Source organism: Mustela nigripes, chromosome 7 (assembly GCF_022355385.1).
Source record: "Mustela nigripes isolate SB6536 chromosome 7, MUSNIG.SB6536, whole genome shotgun sequence".
Lineage (NCBI taxonomy): Eukaryota > Metazoa > Chordata > Mammalia > Carnivora > Mustelidae > Mustela > Mustela nigripes.
Window position 1 is genome coordinate 34,724,586 of NC_081563.1, and position 20,562 is coordinate 34,745,147.

General features: G+C 43.8%; 1 protein-coding gene across 2 annotated transcripts in view; it reads right to left on the reverse strand.

Moving 5' to 3' along the window:
- The window catches only part of KCNG3 (potassium voltage-gated channel modifier subfamily G member 3), a 44,114-nt gene extending 26,589 nt beyond the window's left edge, over window positions 1-17,525 (reverse strand). Inside the window, exon 1 of one of the 2 annotated variants that reach the window (XM_059407605.1) lies at window positions 16,835-17,525. In XM_059407605.1, the coding sequence (XP_059263588.1) occupies window positions 16,835-17,466 (632 nt within the window). In that variant the 5' untranslated portion in view covers window positions 17,467-17,525. Of the gene's footprint in view, window positions 1-16,801 lie in introns of both variants that reach the window. The other variant, XM_059407604.1, reaches the window with a different exon arrangement.
- Window positions 17,526-20,562: the final 3,037 nt, after the last annotated feature.

A 20,562-nucleotide genomic window follows, 5' to 3' on the forward strand; every position in this document is an offset into this window, starting at 1 on the left:
TTCCCCTGCTTGTGTTCCCTCTCTTGCTCTCTCTCTCTGTCAAATAAATAAATAAAATCTTTTTTTTTTTTTAAAGGTTAATGCACATTTTCAGTAAATGAATAAAGGGGTAGGTAAAACCCCGTCATGGAGTGTTCTATGAAGAGGAATTATATAAGATCCAAAAGCTTAATGCTATCTCCTGGTGTTTCAGTATTATTATTTAAGATTTAAATGCTCCTTAGCATCCTGTCCCCTTCTTATAAAGTTACTTAACAAGTCACTCAGGAAACTGCCATCCAACTTGATGCCCCATCTGTGACTACCCCCATTTCCTGACACTTGGTGATGCTCTCTTGACTTACTGACCTCTAGCAATGTGGTCCCCCAAAGCCATCCTGGCAGGTCTCACCTGCCTCTGACTCACTCAAGTACAGGGCTCCCCAAACCTTCTGCTCATGTGACTCCTGAAAGAATTCAGATAAACTATATTATCTCCCTGGGCCATTTTTATGATGACACAATAATTTTTAAGTCAAAACTGTTGCAAAACGTGCAAATTCTTGCATGTTGCAAATACTGACATTTTTAAAATGAAGTGGTTACCACACTTTGAAAAATTACCAAATGGGGGCATCTAGGTGGCTCAGTTGGTTGGGCATCTACCTTTGGCTCAGATCATAATCCCAGGGTCCTGGGATAGAGACTGGCATTGGGCTCCTTGCTCGGCAGAAAGCTGTTTCTCCATCTGCCTGAAGCTACCCCTGCTTGTGCTCTCTCTCTCTCTCTCACTCTCTCTCTGTCAAATAAATAAATGGAATCTTTAAAAAAAAAAAAAAAAAAAAAAGAGGGGTTTATTCCCTTAAAAAAAAATTAGCAAACAAATCCAAATACTGTAGTGTTTTGATACGACCTACCAAATCTCATTAAACAAAGACACTAACAAAGTTTACATTGTTACTTTTTCTCATAAAACTTGTATTTTGATTCTGCTTCTCTCACATAATTTTGCTGATGTAATATATTTCTAACACTTGAAAAAAATTTAAACATCATATAATCTGAGATAACAAAAAATCCTCATATCTTAATTTTCTTAATTTCCATTGGATCTGTAATTTAAGTTCCTATATTAATTTTTTTCATTGAGTTGTCATTACAAAATTCAACATATAATAAAAAGTAAAATTTTATTTGTGAGCTGTATCTTTTAATGAAATTGATAGGTTTCTTTCCTTTTCACTTACTTACTTCATGTCTTTGTAGCAGATGGATATTTTAATCCAAATTAATAAATGAATATTTCTAATCATGTCATGGTAGAATGACAGATTAGCATCATTTCAATTCCTATCTTTGTTTCCACACATAAAAGGGCAGAGAATTCTTATCTAAACAATTAGAGGAAAATGGAGAGAGTTGTATTATAGGAACGCTATTTGATTCTTTTACCTCCTTCCAAGTGTATGCAAAAAATATCACATTTTGATCTATTATCATCTATCATCAAAAAGATTTTACAGGGGAGCCTAGATGGCTCAGTCGTTAAGCATCTGCCTTCAGCTCATGTCGTGATCTCAGGGTCCTGGGATGGAGTCCAACATCAGGCTCCTTGCTCAGTGGGGAGCCTACTTCTCCCTTTCCCTCTGCCTGCTGTTCCCACTGCTTGTGCTCTCTCTTTCTATGTCAAATAAATAAATAAAATCTTAAAAATGAAAAATAAAAAAAATTTTTACATCTATAGAGTATTTCTACAGAGAAGGTTTCACTTGAATATAATTATGAGAACATTGGGGCATCTGGATGGCTCAATCAGTTAAGTAACTCACTTCCACTCAGGTCATGATCTCAGGGTCCTGGGTTGGAGCCCCAGGTAGGGCCCCATCCTCAGTGGGGAGTCTGCCCCACCCCCATTTGTGGGAAAGAGCACACACACACGTGCTAGCAAATGCACGCGCTCTCTCTCTTTCTAATAAATAAATAAAATCTTAAAAAAAAATATGAGACCATCGGACAAGTTCAAATTCAGGGACATCTATAAAACAACTGGCCTAGAGTCTCCAAAAACTTCAATGTTAAATAATACTCTGAGTGTGATCACTATTTTGTTAGATGGGAAAATGTCCTTATTTTTAGCAGCTACATACAGAAGTATTTAATGATGGAGTATCAAGACATTTGCAACCAAATCTCAAATTAATAATGATTTTAGATAGAGGTTGTTCTTTGTATTATTCTTGCAATTTTCCTATAGGTTTGATATTTATAAAATTAAAAACTGGAAAAACTGTTTTTAATAATCTATCTACTGTAGAATCAATTATGTTCTTGAAATTTGCTGAAAGCAAAATTGACAACCACTTAACTTGCAAAAGGATTTGTTGCCCATCATTAGAATCATCCACTTTCTTACTTCCTGGGAGGTACTGCATTAAAAAAAAGCACTTAGACCAAGACTTACTCAGTAGCTGCCAAACACAGCAATTATTCCTCTACTTTCAGAAACCAGTCCTAAATCTGGTAATATCAGCGACGGTTGAGATATTAAGATATCTCAATACGTCTTTGCCAATACAACATCTTTGTTTTATTAAGTTCATTTACTTATTTATTTTAGTAATCTCTACCCCCTACATGGCGCTCGAACACAAAACCCCAAGATTAAGAGTTGCATGCTTTTCTAACTGAGTCAGCCAGGCACCCCATCAATACAACATTTTAAATTAAATATTTATATCTTATGTGCTTTAAGTATATTTTCACCAAAACCTAGGAACTGCAAACTTATCTTGTTCAGCTTTTGGAACATGTCCATCATGTAACTGAATCTGCAAAGCCAATCTTCACTGTCAAACCAATCATTCAAATCAGATGTACTTTCTTAAGGAACAGACGGATTTATTTTTTTCAATTCAAATGATGTGTAAATGCATTTCCCTATGACAACCTTCCCCACGTTTGAATTTTAAGACAAAAGTAAGGAAAAAGAAGGAAGAGAGGGAAGGAGAGAGAGAACTGAAAAATATATATAGGACAGCTGAATTTTCTTATCTGTTTCTGCATTCAGTATGTTGTTTTAAAGTACATAAAGAGAATTCAGCCTTACAAAAATATGTCGTTGGAAAAAGAAAGTTGAAAAAAGAAAGCCTTTTCTGATAATTGTGAATATGCTTCTTTGATACTACCCCAAAACTCAAAAAAAGCGGGACTTTTTTCAAGATTAGTTGCAATGTGGAAACAATTCTTGTCACTGAACTTTTGGTATTCGGTAACATCAAAACCCCTTGGTCCCTCAGATACCTGGGATGGATCTTTTGCATGGTTTTGTAACATCAGGTGTTGGGTCATTTAGGATGTACTGGTTACTGAATTATGTAGATCTCCCAAATGTTAGCGCATTTCACTCTATATTTTAAAAGTCATGATTACTAATATCACTACCAACCTCACCAGAAAAATTAAAAGCCAGAAGCCAGCAAGTGCACAGTGGCAGACTGGAGTTTTTCAAGTACCTAATTTTTACTTGAAAGCTCTAATTTTAGGGGTACCTGGGTGGCTCAGTTGGTTACGCCTCTAACTTCAGCTCAGGTCATGATCTGTGTTGGGCTCCATGCTCAGCAGGGTTTCTACTTCTCCTTCTCCCTCTGTTCTTCTCCACCCCCACCCCCAGCTCTCTCTCTCAAATAAATAAATAAAATCTTTTTTTAAAAAAAGAAGCTTGGGGCACCTGGGTGGCTCAGTGGGTTAAAGCCTCTGCCTTCGGCTCAGGTCATGATCCCGGGGTCCTGGGATTGAGCCCCGCATCGGGCTCCCTGCTCAGCTGGGAGCCTGCTTACCCTCTCTCTCTCTGCCTGCCTCTCTGCCTACTTGTGATCTCTGTCTGCCAAATAAATAAATAAAATTAAAAAAAAAAAAAGAAAGAAAAGAAGCTCTAAATTTTAACAAATACTGTCCTGTTGTTTTCCTTGAAGTGACTAACTCACCTTGCTCATTTATGAGAAAACGTCTGCTCCACTATATACTCAAGTCTGAAGAGCCACAGTTTGTCAGTTGTTCTGTCAAATAAAAATGTTGTTTCGTGAAAAAAGCTGCTACTCATTGCTGTTACAGCTTGCAACTCATTCAACTGTACATGTACTCTCCCTCGAGACAGCCAGCATTTCAGTATGCTGCAAAAGTGCCTTCTGCAACTTCCCATTTCATCCCCTAAGATACTTAAAAATATACACTTAAGGACCAGCTGTGATAAAAGCAATCATTTTGACTGCATTGTCAAGGGCATTCCTGGTGACACTTTTTTTTTTTTTAAGCTGTGACGTACATGGTGGCGGAGAATACAACTACTAACACTGTTTGGTGCCCCTCCACTGTCTCTGTTCTTGCACCTGACATTCTGGGAACACAGGGTCTCTCCTAGACTTCAATGATGTCTCACCTTCTTCTCTCACCGTCAGTGACTCCGGTGCTGCTTCTCACTATACAGGAAGCTGTTGCATAGCAAGGGCTGTCCTGATTATGCCTCGAGGCCAACTGAGTTATACCCTCTATTAATGATGATGACTCACTTCCTTTTTGGAAATGTCCTTCCCATTCTGTTTCTGAAACAATCATAATCTTTTAATATGTTACACAAATGCAGCCCCTGATTTAATAGGACCTACACCTTGCGAATCCCAGTTTTGGCCACCCATCCCGTCCCCAGCCACCTCTCACATGCATCAGTGCAGAGGAAACCAGTAAATCTAAATCTGTAAACTGAAATTAACACACAGTCCCTAACTTGTAAATACAGGATTTCCCACACCAACCGTGAATACTCACCAAAGTCCCTGCTGTACCAGAACTCTTATGATGGAATAATGAGCTCTGCTTAGGGGAAGTATCTTGGGAAAATAGAACAATCCGTGAGTCAGGGTGGGCCTCCCTGAGATCAGAGGGCAGCAGCTAGAGTCAGGCTGGTTTAGAAGACAGCAATCAGCAACCCACCCTCCACCCTCTATCTGCTATCCTTACTTTACAAAGGGGGATGCACCAAGGCTTAGAAGGAACGTGCTCGAGGGCACACAGCTGGACAGGCCAAAACCCATAATGAGACCATTCTACACCAAGAGTTGACAAGCTTTTCCTGTAAAGAGCCAGAGGGTAAATGTTGCAGGCTTTGCAGGCCATATCCTCTCTGTTGCAACCGTTCCACCCCAACGAAGCTGCCGAAGAGCTGCCACAGACAACATGTAAACAAATGAGCATGGCTGTGCTCCAATAAAACTCTATTTATGGACACCAAAATTCGAATGTCAGATAATGTCATAAGCCAGTATGCTTCTTTTAAGTATTTTTCCACCATTTTTAAAGTTAACAAGCATGGCACTTGGCTGGCTCAGGTGGTGAAGCACGCAACTCGTGATCTATCTCCAGTTGTGGGTTCGAGCCCCATGTGGGGTGAAGAGATCACGTACAAATGAAATATTTAAAAATAATAGTAAGAGGGGTGCCTGGGTGGCTCAGTCATTAAGCGTCTGCCTTCGGCTCAGATTATGATCCCAGGGTCCTGGGATGGAACCCTGCATCAGGCTCCCTGCTCGGCCGGAAGCCACCTTCTCCCTCTCCCACTTCCTCTGCTTGTGTTCCCTTTCTCACTGTGTGTGTGTCTCTCTCTCTGTCAAATAAATAAATAATAAAATAAAAAATAAAAATAAAATATGAATGTGTAAAAACCATTCTTAGGGGCGCCTGGGTGGCTCAGTGGGTTAAGCCGCTGCCTTCAGCTCGGGTCATGGTCTCAGGGTCCTGGGATCGAGTCCTGCGTCGGGCTCTCTGCTCGGCAGGGAGCCTGCTTCCTCCTCTCTCTCTTTCTGCCTGCCTCTCTGCCTACTTGTGATCTCTCTCTGTCGAATATATAAATAAAATCTTTAAAAAAAAAAAAAAACCATTCTTAGCTCAGAGGCTGTACAAAAAAACAGGCAGTGGACCTGAGTTGTCGATGATGTCAGAGGCAAACCTGACCAATTACAATAATTTCTTCATGCAGAAAAAGAAAAAGGAAACCCTGCCACCACAACCCAGATCAACATGGCAGCTAGCGGCCTGGACACAGGACTCTAGGCAGCCCGGTGACTGTTAGGTGTGATGGTGGTTCTGACTGGCCTCACTGGCTCCACCCTTGCCCCCTAGAGTCTGTCCTCTACACTGAGCCCAGAGTGAACTTTGAAAATTTAAAATTAAATCATGGCTGTCTGGGGCAGTTGTTTGGCTGCACTGATGAAGCATCTGACTCTTAATTTCAACTCAGGTCATGATCTCAGGGTTGTGAGATGGAGCCCCCACTGGGTTCTGAGCTGGGCGTGGAGCCTGCTTAAGATTCTCTCTCCCTCTCCCCCTATCCCATCTCCCCCCACCTCTAAAAATAAATATATATATATATATATATATATATATATATATATATATATATATGTAAATAAATAAATTCTTTGAGCTGGTGTACCTATAAGGCTCTGTAAGGACTACATTCAGGGCACCTGGGTGGCTCAGTCAGTTAAGCATCTGCCTTTGGCTCAGGTCATGATCCCAGGGTCCTGGGACTGAGGCCTGCATCAGGTTCCTTGCTCAAGGTTCCTTCTCTGTCTCCCTGCCACTCCCCTTGCTGTGCTCACTCTCTCTCACTATCTCTTTCTGTTAAATAAATAGACAGATAAATAAGTAAACTACATTCTCCCATTGTCACTATCACCATCACCCCCAATTCCCTACCACTCTGCATTTGAGGCAGCACACCTGCCTCAAAGGTTTGTGCTTACACACCCTAGGCTTGGAACTCTCTCGGCCAGATACTTCCATGGCTGCCTCTTGCATCCCTCCCAGGCCTTGTTCAGACATCCATTACCTGATCAGACAGGCCTTTCAGGACCATGGCTCACACTCTATAAACCCCCCATTCTGCTTTGTTTCTTCATAGCACTTATCCCTATCTGCTACATATTTATTTATTAGAGTAGATGGATGGCTCATAAGCACAGGGACTCTCCTTTGTTCACTGCCTTATCCCCAGCACCCAGAACAGTCGCAGATATACAGGGGTTGCTCAATAAATGTTTGTTGAGTTTAATGAATCAATGAATGGAATGCCATAAAACCATTTGCAACTGATTTCTTAAAATATAACCTGCTCACAGGTTGAAGGCAACTTATAAATACACACTTTCCAGTCAAAAATGAAAATGTGGGGCACTTGGCCAGCTCAGTTGGTGGAGGGTGCAGCTCTTGATCTTGGGATTGTGAGTTGGAGCCCTAATATTGGGTGTAGAGATTACTTAAAAATGAAATCTTAAAAAAATAAAATAAAATGCTATTGTATTCGCATGGTTCTTTCACATGTATAATCATTTGAAATACATGTTGAGAGATGCCTGGGTGGCTCAGGGGGTTAAGCCTCTGCCTTCGGCTCAGGTCATGATCTCAGGGTCCTAAGATCAAGCCCCGAATTGTTCAGCAGGGAGCCTGCTTCCTCCTCTCTCTCTCTGCCCACCTCTCTGCCTACTTGTGATCTCTGTCTTTCAAATAAATAAAATCTTAAAACTAACTAAATAAAAAAATACATACTTAGTGACTGCCCATATGCAAGGCATGGAACTACATGTAGTCAAGCCCAGAATTTCTGTTCTCAAAGAACTTGTAGACTAAAAGGACACTAAGACGTTCATAAGTAACCTCAAGAAAAGAGAGACCAGGAGAAGGGACCCAGTACAGGGAAAGATAAAGACCTAAGGAAGTTTGGTTTCCTCCTGAGGTCTCGGTCTTCATTCTCTCATTGACTCGTCTGTGTGAAATCCCCACTGATGCGGGTACAAGCCCAGAGGAAGGTAATGAATTAACTTGAGGGAGGCCTCCTCACTTGGGAGTCCTGGGTTCTTTCCACCGTAACATTTTCCTTTTGATTTTTTCTTTTTTTTCGCCTGAGAAAGTCAGATGATTGCCTCAATTACACACTTCTCTTTGTCAGTAGTGTGAAAGCTGAGGAGTCCTTGCTCACAGACAAAGAAAAATCACTTATGTATAACTTTTCCAAACACTCCGAGAGAACCCACCAGTTCATGACTGAATGAGGAACGCACACAGAAATGTTTTGCCTATTGCTTCATCTGATTCATCTGCTCAGCCAAAATGCCTGGGTTTCTTTCTTGGCCATTCATGGGCTCCAGCTTTCTAACACATTTCTTACTCCCTCAAACACACCATCAAGACATAATGCTTTAGGGGCGCCTGGGTGGCTCAGTGGGTTAAGCCACTGCCTTCGGCTCGGGTCATGATCTCAGGGTCCTGGGATCGAGCCCCGCATCGGGCTCTCTGCTCAGCAGGGAGCCTGCTTCCCTCTCTCTCTCTCTCTGCCTGCCTCTCCGACTACTTGTGATTTCTCTCTGTCAAATAAATAAATAAATAATCTTTAAAAAAAAAGACATAATGCTTAAAGTGGTATGATGACACTTGTACCTCTCTGTGGTAAAGTTCACTGAGCTGTACCCTTTAAAGGTAAGCTCAACAGTATGTGACCTGTATCTCGATAAAGTGGTTATATTTTTTAAAAGGTGGTTATTTCCAAATGTTTGCTATTACAGGTTATTAATATTAGCCCTTCTACTGATTACTGCTTATGATTATAACAGTCACTATTATGAATAAAGAGTAATGCTGAATTTCATAGTTTAGGGGGAAATTGGGTAGTATCTGTCAAAAAAATTTTTTTTTCTAAAAATTTTATTTATGTATTTGACAGAGATCATAAGTAGGCAGTGAGGCAGGCAGAGGGGGGTGGGAAGCAGGCTCCCTGCTGAGCAGAGAGCCTGATGTGGGGCTTGATCCCAGGACCCATCGGATCATGACCTGAACTGAAGGCAGAGACCTTAACCCACTGAGCCAACCAGGAGCCCCTCAAAAATATTTTTTTTAAACACAGTCCTCTTGATCCAGCTATTTTTCCACCTAAGAGTTTATCAAACATATATACTCATGCCAATTTGCAAAGATATATGAAAAAGATAGTTCTGGACCACTGTGCACATTTTTGAAAAACAGGCGTCAAACCAAACTTTCCACAGCAGTGTGGAGCAGGGACGTGGGAATCGAATACCAGGGCACCACTTGCCCATCTGTGAGCCATTTCACCTATCCAAATCTGAGTCATAAAATGGGGACGGTAACAACGCCACCTCCCAAGACTGTTAGAAGAGACTCAGGTAACAGAACACATGTAAAAACTTAACAAGCTGGCTAGCACGTATTAACAATTAAATAAATATTACTATGAAAGCCATCGCTGTTCCTGACAGACAGATGCCTGTTGACTGAATTGTGGCCCATCCAAACAACTGAACACTCTACAGATTTTTCAAAAGAATAAGAAAGATTTCTATCAACTGATATGGAAAGAGTTGTAAAATGTTGAGAAAAACGCTAATTGTTTGAACAAGATTATAGAACAATCCGGTTATAAATTTTTTAAAATATCCATATAACATAAGCCTGGGTGACTCAAGTCGGTTGAGCCTTGGACTCTTGGTTTCCACTAGGGTCATGATCTCAGGGTGTTGAGATCAGCCCACTATGGGCTCCCTGGCTAGTGGGGAATCTGCTTCCTCCTTCCCTCCCCCTCTGCCCCTCCCCCTGTTCATGCACTGGCACTCTCTCTCTCTCTCTCAAGTAAATAAATAAAGCTTTAAAAAATCTGCATAATATGTATATATAACCTATACACATATGTGTGTATGTGTGTGCATATGTACATTTCTGGAAAGAATACCTAGAAATGGGATAATGGGATTGAGGAGAAAAGGACATGTTTACTCTTCACTTCATAATACTTAGAACCATACTTTTTTGCAGTGAGCAGTTTTCATTAAGAAAAAGAAAAGAATAACATTGGAAATTACTTGCTTACTAAGGGAGAAAAAAAGCACCTTGATTAAAAAAAGGGTATTGACAAAAGAAAGTTTCCACTGAATTCTAAAATTGGCAGCAGATAGAAAACCCTACACATATTAAAAGAAACAGTCCACTGTGCAAGAACAGAATTTAACTGAGATTCAGGGCTGTGTTCAATCCTATCACAGATCTATTAATTACCGGCTTCTGAAAATATCCACCTTATCTGCAAAGTAAAAGCACTGAGACTTTCACCTTCATTTTCAAATATTGCTTTTTATTTTTAAAGTACTTAAAAAACCTACTGAATTTATATAATATTGACCTGATAGGCAATAGAAATAATACAATTGATTTTTAAATTTTTATCACTTGGTGTTTCATTTTGATTACGTACTTCATTTTTTAAACTTGGGCTAAAAATAACACTGCAAAAAACTTGAACATCTTTACATCTCCTCAGAGTCTCACTACTGTAACACAAAGCAATACAAATTAGAGATCAAAATTCCAACATGAAGCAACTTTTAGAAACAATTTCTAAAGAACAAATTAAAATTACAGCAAGACTTTGCATGATGAAGAGATTTAAAACTCAAAAGCTAACACTAGGGCTGAGACTGGCTGAGAGGACCGGAAGTTCAGAGGCAAGGGACCAAAAAGTAAAAGGGCTAAGTACTTTGTATCTGACCCATCCTTCTCAAAGTTCTGACTAGCAGAGGGCATCTTTTTATGACACAGGCTAGCAACGCTGAGTGATTTTAAAAGATGAGTATGTCAGGGCACCTGGCTGGCTCCATCAGAAGACAGTACAACTCTTAATCTCAGGGTTTTGAGTTCAAGCCCCATTGTTGGGTATAAAGATAAGAGATTGTTAAATAGATAGATAAAAAGTTGGTATAAAGATAATAGATGGATAGACAGATAGATAGATGAAGTTAAAAAAAAGAAAAAGGAGTATACCTGTATGTTAAAATGCCAAAAAAACACTCATCTCCTTAGCAGTGTCAGAATGATACTCAATGGTCCTTGAAGGCAAACTGCCTGAAAAATCTGTAGTTTGTCTTATCAGTCAGATAAAACAGTAAGAACATCAGCATTCTCAGATTACCAGAACCAGGGCACCCGGGCAGCTCAGTCCTTAAGTGTCTTCTTCAGCTCAGGCCATGATCCCAGCATCCCAGATTCGAGCCCCACGCTGGGCTCCCTGCTCAGTGGGATGCCTGCTTCTCCCTCTCCCCACTCCCCCTGCTTGTGTTCCCTCTCCCGCTGTATCTCTGTCAAATAAATAAAAATCTTTAAGATTACCAGGACCGTCCATAGGTGAAGGCTGTGAATGCATTTACCAACGACCTTTAACAGAAGTCCTCTTGATGAGACAATGTGGGTTGTACAGAAAGGAAAATGGCAAATGGTCCCTCTCCCACTGACTCTCAAAAGATTCCCTCCTCCAGATCCTTCTCCTCACAGTACCCCCCCAAAGTGAGCAGCAGACCCTATAGAAAACAACTGGACTCCCAGCTCATGACATGTGGCCAAGCCAGTTAAGCAGGAGGGACCCCACAAGCAGTAGCCTTAACTGCTTCACTCAGTAAGACCTCACAATTTTCCTAGTATTGGTGGATGAGTCACCGTTAGGAACATGATAAAGACCCACATATCCACGTGAATCCAGTGACTTCTCACCACCTCCTAATCAAGATGCCCCTAATCAAGCCCCACATTCTCTCACATGTCATGTCTTGCTATATCTGCTGTTGCCCCTGATAGGGCTCTGCCTCCTCTAGAATCTCATCTAACCTCCTCTTGCCCTTAGACTAACTACTAGGCCACATGGGCTTTCCTTCCATTCTGGGGACAAGCCAAGCTCACTGTCATCCAAGAGCTTCTGCTTTTGCTGTTCCCTCTATCAAGAACACTCTTCCCTTCTTCTTCCAAGGCTGGGTCTTTCTCATCGGTCTGGTCTCCACTCAAGCTACCTCCTCACATCCTGTGCAAGGCGCATTCCTTCTGCATTCTATCCCCTATACCCTATTTGATTTCCCTTCACAATCTGAAATTCTTATTTATTTGCTTCCTTTGCCGTCTGTCCTCTCTTCCTACTACCACCACCAGGCCACCAATTCCGTGAGGAGGAACCCCATCTTATGTGCCACGGAAGCCACACTGCTGGGCAGTCACCAGAATCAAAACATAATTAAAATCTGCTTATGGTAGAAGGTTCAACTGTGCAAAAGCCAGGATGATTTGAAAGTTTCCCCTAACATATTTTCTGACATCAAATATTGCAGGATTGTGTATTTCTATTACATTTCAGTATATGTTAAAAAAAAAATAGTAAGGCAAAAATAAAGCTGCTAGATATTTCTCCAGTACAGTATGGTAAAGATCAGAAGTATCATAACACTTTATGGTGTTTGAAAAAGCATGTCCTCCCACACACTGCTGGCAGGAGTATAAAATGACATCAATTTTTAAAGAACAATTTGGAATTATCTATGCAAATTACAAATTCACATGCCCTTTGAGCCTGTGTCTTAACTTTCAGGAATTTATCCTATGGACAAAAGCAAAAATAATGTACCCATATAGGATATTCACTAAAGCATTTCTATAGGTGAGACAACATAAGTAAATAAATAAATAAAAATTTAAAGGTGTTGTTTTTTTTAAAACAGTGGAATATTATGCAGCTGCATACAAGAATTTGGTAGCTCTTTATAGACTCATACAGAACAATCTCCACAGCAGGCTTGCTGGTTTAAAAAGCAAGTTTGGGGACAGTATTACTGCACTGTTTCTGTTACTGTTTTCTTGCAAATATTTATTATATGCTTATAAATACACAAAATGTCTCAAAATGACACACAAAATACAAACAACTTTGGTTACATCAAGGAAAAAGAGCAAAATGCCCAGGAGATGGAGAAAGACTTGTTTGTGTAGCTTTTAAACTTTAAACCATCATTTGATTATTACCCTCAGAACATATTAATTTAAAAGTGTCATATTCATACACAAAAAGCTTTCAAATTATTGGTTTGGAAGACCTCTCAAAATTTCTTCCAAACTTAAGATTGTATGCTATTCCAAAATTTCAAAGTTTAATAAAAAGAAATGCTATGCTTGTCTTTATTCCTTTTCCACAATCAGTACTTGATGAAAGAATCATTCTTGGATTTAATAGGCTTTTTTTTCTCATTTCTAGCACAAGACCCCATCCTCCTCAGCTAAGAGTTCCACTAGCTGAAGTCCGCGGCCTTACCCCAAACAGCTCTTCAGTTTATGCAACAGAAGACATATTCCTGGAAGGTTATAGTCTAAATTGTAACATAAACAGTAGACATTTGCTGTGCCAGAATAATTTTTTTCTAAAAGATGCTGTCATAATAAATAAGATAGGAGAATTTAGCTGCCTTCTAGGGCTTTTCATCTCCTCTAGTTTAGGAGCTAGGACATGTTTATATGTAAAAACAACGATCACGCTAGGAAGGATATTATAGATGGCAAATACATAGTACTGATAAGCAATCCCTCAAGAAATTCAGAAGGAAACATCCCATCTAAAGTGGGCAGGAAAAGCTTCAAAAAAGAAACAGAATCTGAGTTGGGCTTGATGGATGATCCAATTTCAACAAGCAAGGGGCTGCAGAGGAAGGAACGTTCAGGGGGTTTGGGAACAAGTGAGCAGGCCAGTCTGGACAAAAGGAGGCTCTAAGTGATAGGAGTGCTCCTAGCTCCTGGAAGCCCACGTAATCAGTCCCTGACACCCGCCTCTATCCTTCCCAGGCCCTGGATTAATTATGAGTCTTCCTAATATTTCCCAGAGTGGTCATTTCTTCTACATTCTTACCACCTCCACACAATCCACACCCCCATTCCCGCCCTCTGCAAAGGTCTCCAGACTCATCCTCCTGTTTCCCATCTTCCCCCATTCCCAATTCACAGTACACAACTCATGACATTTGTTATTTTATATGCATAACCCACTCACCTCAAACATGCCAACCGCTAACTACTGCCTACAAAATAAAATCATTCTCTTTCTCAGTCGAGGCCTTCTAACATCTGCTCTCTATCCACCTCTCACTCCATCGCTGGACTCACACTCCCTAATATGCAAATTTCATGCCTATGCCCCTGCTGTTCCTTCTACCTGGAAAATATTCCTTTTTATGTTCTCACGCGGGGCACATGTAGTGGTAAAGACTGTGTATACTACAGTTCATATAAATAACATCCCCTACCACCACTGATGAGCAGTGCACAATCTCTGCAACCTTCCAAAGATAACTTGTTTCCATGCTCTTCCCCTACTGTGAAGGCCAAATTGCTTCTCAGAACAACTCAGTTGTGATCAGTTTGCCTCTGATTTTCCTACATCACCAACTTAACACCATTTCTTTCTTTATTTTTTTTTTTAAAGTTACAATATTTGGAATACCAACAGTGCCTTGAACACAGCAGCTACTCAGAAAGGATGCTTGCAAATGGAGACAGGACTAGTTAAGAAAGGCAGATTGTGGGCGCAGCTGGGTTGCTCAGTCAGTTAGCGTCTGCCTTCAGCTCAGGTCAGGATCCCAGGGTCCTGGGATAGAGACCAGCATCAGGCTCCCTACTCAGCAGGGAGCCTGCTTCTCCCCTCTCCAAGTAGTTCCCCTGAGTGCACTCTCTCCCTTTCTCTGTGTCATCTAAATAAGTACAATCTTTTTAAGGAAAGGGAAAGGAAAGGAAAGAAGGGCAGATAGTGGTGAAACCATAAAGACCCTTAAAGGCCAAGACAAAAGTTTTGGCTTTATCTGGCAGACACCAAATATAGTCAGATGATCAGAATGATGTTTCAAAAAGACTAATTTCAGCAACAACAAGCAAGCAGGGTTTGAGAGACCATTGCTGAAGTGCCCATGTAGAGGCCCTATCAGTCAAAGGGGGCCTATGGGAGGCTCCCCTGTGACTTTCAGCCTCCTCAGCTGCTCACTCATCCTTCAGTTTATCTGTCTGGGATTAGAGGTTGGCTTTCATATACCTACACTTGGGAGAGTGGAGCTTAAAACTGGACCTTTAAGCCAAGAAAAACATGCTTTTGCCTGAAATATCTGGGTATCTAGGAAACAGTTCTGACTTGGATAATTGCATACATATATAAAATAAACACACACAAATCAAGCATCCCTCTTCTTCTTCCTCCACTTCTTTTGCAGTCCCAGGAAGTCTAACTCAATTCTCCTGTTTCCTTTGCTAATGTAGTTTGAACTTTCACTAACCTTAGAATTCCACAATTACTAGTGAATCGTTTCTGGGCCAGCTATCGCTCATTTTCCTACGGTCCGCTAGAAGAATCAAGGGCACTTATGTATTTAGATATATAAATTCATTTCATTGTACTGATGGAGTACTAAATAAGTAATTCTTCTCTGTAAATCAAAAACTCAGAACATAATACAGTTAACAAAATTAGTTTACTAATGAATTTCCTTTTAAAGCATGTATCTTGGATTTCATGCCAAGATATCAATGTATCAGTAATGGACTCTGTGGTACTAGACAATTTTATTTACTACTTCTTAGTTTAAAAAACAATCTTCACTCTCCAAAGGAAGAATATTATGTGTAAGTAATGCACTCAACCTCACAACACATAATATCATTGGAAACAGGCACGTGTCTAACAGGAAAAGACGATCAGGCACAACCTAATTTTAAAAATGAATGGAGGAAAAATAAATAAATAAAACAAATAAAAATGAATGGAGGGGGGCCTCTTAAAACAGTATCAAAGGGGCACCTGGGTGGCTCAGTCCGTTAAACATCTGACTTCAGCTCAGGTCATGATCTCAGGGTCCTGGGACCAAGCCTCACATGGGGCTCCCTGCTCAGCCAAGAATCCGCTTGTCCCTCTCCCTCTGCCCCTCCCCACACTTGTGCTCTCTCTCTCTCCCTCAAATAAATAAAAAATGCTTAAGTTAACAAAAAATTTTAAAAAAATCAAAACAGAATATACAATTTTGTGTTTGTGCCCAAAGAGACTGTCTCCCTTGAAAATCCAACTTTACTATTCATTCCTCCTGTCAAATATGCAAAATAAACTCACTAGTACTAAAAACAGAAGTCTGTTATCTCTATTGAAAGGCAAACACGATAGAAGGAAAGATTCAAATATTTTCCTTGCATCCTAATAAACTGAAAAGAAAAGCTATTAACTACTTCAATACTGTTTCTGGATTTTGGGCAGTTTAAATATTTCTTCTTTTCCAAGGTAGTGATTTTTCCCCCCTCCCTATACTGAAGATCCTTCTGAAAGTCACAGTGTGTAACTTTGGTACTAAACGACGGACAGGTGCTTTGCTAACTCCATTGGAAAAGAAAAGAGAAAAGGGCACAGACATCCATTATTTAGTCTATCGTTAAGTTAATCTCTTTTATAACAATTCCATTAAAGTACATACTACGCAAAGTGTATGCAATGTGTGACCACCGTATTTCACCATAACAAGACCTCCATCTGTCCAAACGCCACCAAAAATTGGCAAAAATTCAAGCTGTTCTTAGCCCAAGGTTAAATCGTTGAGTACTAACAATAAAAGTTTAGGGACATCTAGTTAACTAGTTGCTATTTGCTCCAAAGTAAACTAAAAGATGGGGGAGGCTTGTTTATCTCTACCTGCCCCTCTCCATGCCTGGCGATTCACCCTCAAGAGGCGGATCTAGTGTATGGACCACAGCCGCCTGGTGCCAGGAAAATAGGAGCGGGAAGTGAGGGCCAACCCGTCCCCTGGCTGCCTCGCTGGGCCCGGAACCGGCCTGGCTCGGCCTCCCCGAGGCAAACAGGACGGAGACGGGACCGACGGACGGGACGGACAGAACGCGACAGGACGGACGGGACGGGCAGAGAAGCTGTGCGTCCTACCCGGAGGGCTCCCTCCCAGGGCCGGCGGAGTACCTGCTCCGGTCATCCAGGCTGCGGTTGTCGGCCGCCGCGGCGCGCCAGTCCGGCAGGGTGCTGGCGCACAGCACCACCATGGACACGATCACAAACACGACCGACACGCTGGCCAGGATCTGCGCGGCCAGCGACGACGTAGGCTCCTCGAAGGTCCGCCGCATGCGCTCGAGCCAGCGGCGGGAGGGGGCCGCCTCGGCACCGCCAGGTCGCGCCTCGTCGCGGCCCAGCGCGCCCGGCTCGTCGGCCGAGTAGAAGGTGTAGGTGTCGGACATGCGGTCGTCGAGGCGGCGCTGGCAGCAGTACTCGAGGTGCGCGCCCTCCAGGCCCCAGTAGATCATCTCGTTGTAGAAGGAGAGCTCGCACATCCGCGGCGCGAAGCGCAGCTTGCCGTGGCCGCGCACGTAGAGCAGGATGAAGCCGAAGGCCTCCGAGTGCCGGTCGAAGAAGTACTCGTTGCGCTCGCGGTCGTAGTCGTCGCACACCTCGAGCACGTCGCGCTCGGAGCGGCAGCCGTGCAGCCGGCTCACGCGGCGCAGCGGGAAGTCCTTCAGCAGCTCCCGGGACAGCGAGTACCGGGCGCCGCCCACGTTCAGCACCACCGAGGCCGCCCTGCTGCGCCCGAAGGTCATGGCTGGCCACCCCGAAGCCCCGAGGCCCGAGGCCGCCGCCGCCGCCCAACCCCGGCCGCCGCGCGGGGCCTGCCTGCCGTTGGCCGACGGGGGAGCGCGCCGTCGGGGCCCGCGGACCGGCTGGCCGGCTCTCGCTGCGGGCTCTGCTCTTGCCCTTCGCTGGCCCGGAGACCCCTCGGCTCCAGTGTCCTCGTCAGCCTGGCGTTGCTGCTAGCGACGCTCCCTCGGCGCGGCGGCACCTGCAGGTGGCCGGGGAGTCCCCTCAGGCGCCAGCGCTGCGCGCCCACTGGCCGGGAACAAGGCTGTCAGCGCCCGGGGATGCCCCCCTGCGAGGCCGGCGTGTCCTTTCAGACCGTGGCGCGGCCCCCCAGCCCCCGAGGGGCGCGGGCGCCGGGAGGAGGCGCGGGTGCAGGGTGGCTCCCCGTCCCCGGCGCTCCTTCTGGCCGCGGCTCCAGCAACCGCCCCGCCGCCGTCCAGAGGCGAGAGGCAAAGTGAGCGGGTTCGGAGGCGGCGGAGAGCCGGCTCCGCGAGGCGGGGGCGGGGCCTCCTCGCGGTTCCCCCGCCTCGCCTCCCCGCTCTGCTCCGCTCACCTCCCTCCGCGCGCCGCCCTATTCTTCCCACCCGCGCCCGCACCTCCCGGGCTCGCGCGCCAGGGATTCCCCGGCGCCCCGCCCTGGACCTCGGGCTCCCCGCCTCGTGACGCCGTCCTCCCGCTCCGCTCCCGCCCGCCGCGGCCAGGAGGGGTCCGCGAGGCGGGGAAGGGAGCAGTGGGGAGCCCCGAGGCGGGGGTGGTGGTGCGAGGAATGGGGAGAGGGCAGATCCCCGCGGCCAAGGTGCCTGCTCCCGCGTGCCGCCCCGGGCCATCAGGGATGACTTGGGCAGCTCCCGAGGGCCCTTTTAACAGCCCCCGCCACCCCCCCTTCAGGAAGGCGACCAGAGAGTGAGGAGGGATGAAGACTGGGGTGCAGGATTTGAGGGGCGGGGACAGACGGCGTTTGGAGAGCTTTTTCCAGAAACTATCCGGAACCCAGCTCGGTTTCTGAGACCGCCCTAAGGGATTTCTCAGAGAAGGCATCCCAGCAATTGGTTTTCTTGCCGACTTGCTTTTCTTCTCGCGGCGCGGAGACCCACGTACCGCGTGCTCCGAAGGCGGCCGCACACCCCAGTACCCAGGCTCGGTGTCGCCCTCCCGTCTGTCTTCCCGAGGGGGAGAGCGGCCCCAGCCCCTGCCTTCTGGGGCGCGGGTCCTAAAAGGGCGTCTACGCGTAGCGCGCCTGGACCCCCCCCTCCCCGTGACGCTTCCCGTAGAGTGGGGTGAAAGTGGGGAGAATCGCTCTGCCACTGGCAAGAACAGAATTTTCCCGTAGCCTTCGTCTGCGTCCTCCTTTTCATAATGTCTTGATTTCCCCTATGCACCCCAGAGCCGGCTGCAGCACCGGCTCTCAGAGCTCGAAAAGACCTTTAAGGCTCCTCAGAGCCAACTCTCCTGCGCTCCGGTCTATGCCCAGGGAGTGGGTTCCACGGGCAGGGGTTATTTTAAACGACATCCGACATCCGACACCCGCAGCCCAGCCCGCGCCGTGCCCGCCAGAGGCGAAGCAGGTGAGTTGTAAGGCAAACTATGTTAAATGCAAAACAAATGCTGGAAGGAAAAATAAGGGTGGGGTGGGATGAGATGCGGTCATCTGACCTCAGAGTAACCCAGCTGGTTACTGGGAAGGGTTTTCTTCGCCCTTCACTTTCCATAATTTTGTAGGATTGTCCCATGCCCACTAGAGGTCACCCTAAAGAGTCATTTTGCTTTGATTCTATTGCGGATTCCTAGCTGAAAAGCAGACACCTAAAAATTGAAGTGCTGTCCCTTTTCTCAAAGTAAAATCACTCTGGGTGGTTTCTTAAAGAATGGAAATCTCTATGTGTTGTTTATCCCTGGGCTTGGATAATTTATCTTAAGAGCATTTAATGTGATTAAAAGCTCAAAAACAAAAGGTGTGTATTTGCAAAGTAGCTACTAACCCAGGAAAACATCCTGAAGGGAATGAGTTTCAAGATAGCGTGGAAGGAGGTGATGGTCATGTGCTGGCAGAGAGAAAGGGCAGAAAAGCATTCCAAATAGCCGAAACTCAGATGTAAAGAATTAGAGTCTCAAAGGAAAGCTAATGCATTTGCTTGGCTCTGAGGACCCGGATCTCCACAGCAGAATTTAGATTTCAAAGTGTAAGTAATGGGATGCCAAAGGTTTTAATAATAGAAATGGCTTGATGAAAGCTTTAATCAGAAAGATTCTTTTGCCCTTTAGTTTATTCTATGGAGAAGACCATTTTTGCAATGCGGGAATGGGAACCCCATCCCCAAATCTTTGTACATGAGGAAGAGTCAGGTCTTTCTTTTTTTTTTTTCCCTCTCCCTGCCCTGCCCCCACCCTTTTTTTTTTTTTTTTTTTTTTTTTTTTTTTTTTTTTGAGGCAGGGTCTGTTTTGAGAATCAGGGAGACCAGGACTCAGCAGGGCTTGAAATGGATTTGTTATAGGATATGAGGATGGAGAAAAGTTTGCAAATGTAAGCGGAGAAAAGAGCCTAGCTTCCCACCAGCGAGAGCCAGTTCCTCCGGGAGTTGTTAAAAATACTTTCTCGAAGCATCTCAGCAACAGAACACAGAACAACTATTTCGTTGATTATTTGCTCCAACGTTATTTATTTCCTGTGTTCCCTATCTAAAATGCCTTTAAAGTCTGTTGAAGAAATGTCACTTTTTAAAATAAATTTGAGCTTAGAAAACAAATTAATTTGATGATAATATAATTTGTGCCTCCTGGGTATGTTTTCATAAAAATTTTTAGAGAGATAGGTTTAAATAACTTCATTTGTTTCAAAGTAATATGTTTATTTGATTTTAATATCATCAACCACTACTACAGTAGCAATACCCAAATCATGTTCTTTTTTTTTTTCCACTAAAAAATCCTCCTTACACGGAACAGCAAGATGCAGAAATGATTGGCTTGTCTCAATATAATCCGGTTTAGAAAGTATTCTTAAAAACTGTTCATAGAATTATTTAAAATTCTGTTCCTTTGTACTTTGAGAAGATTATGTG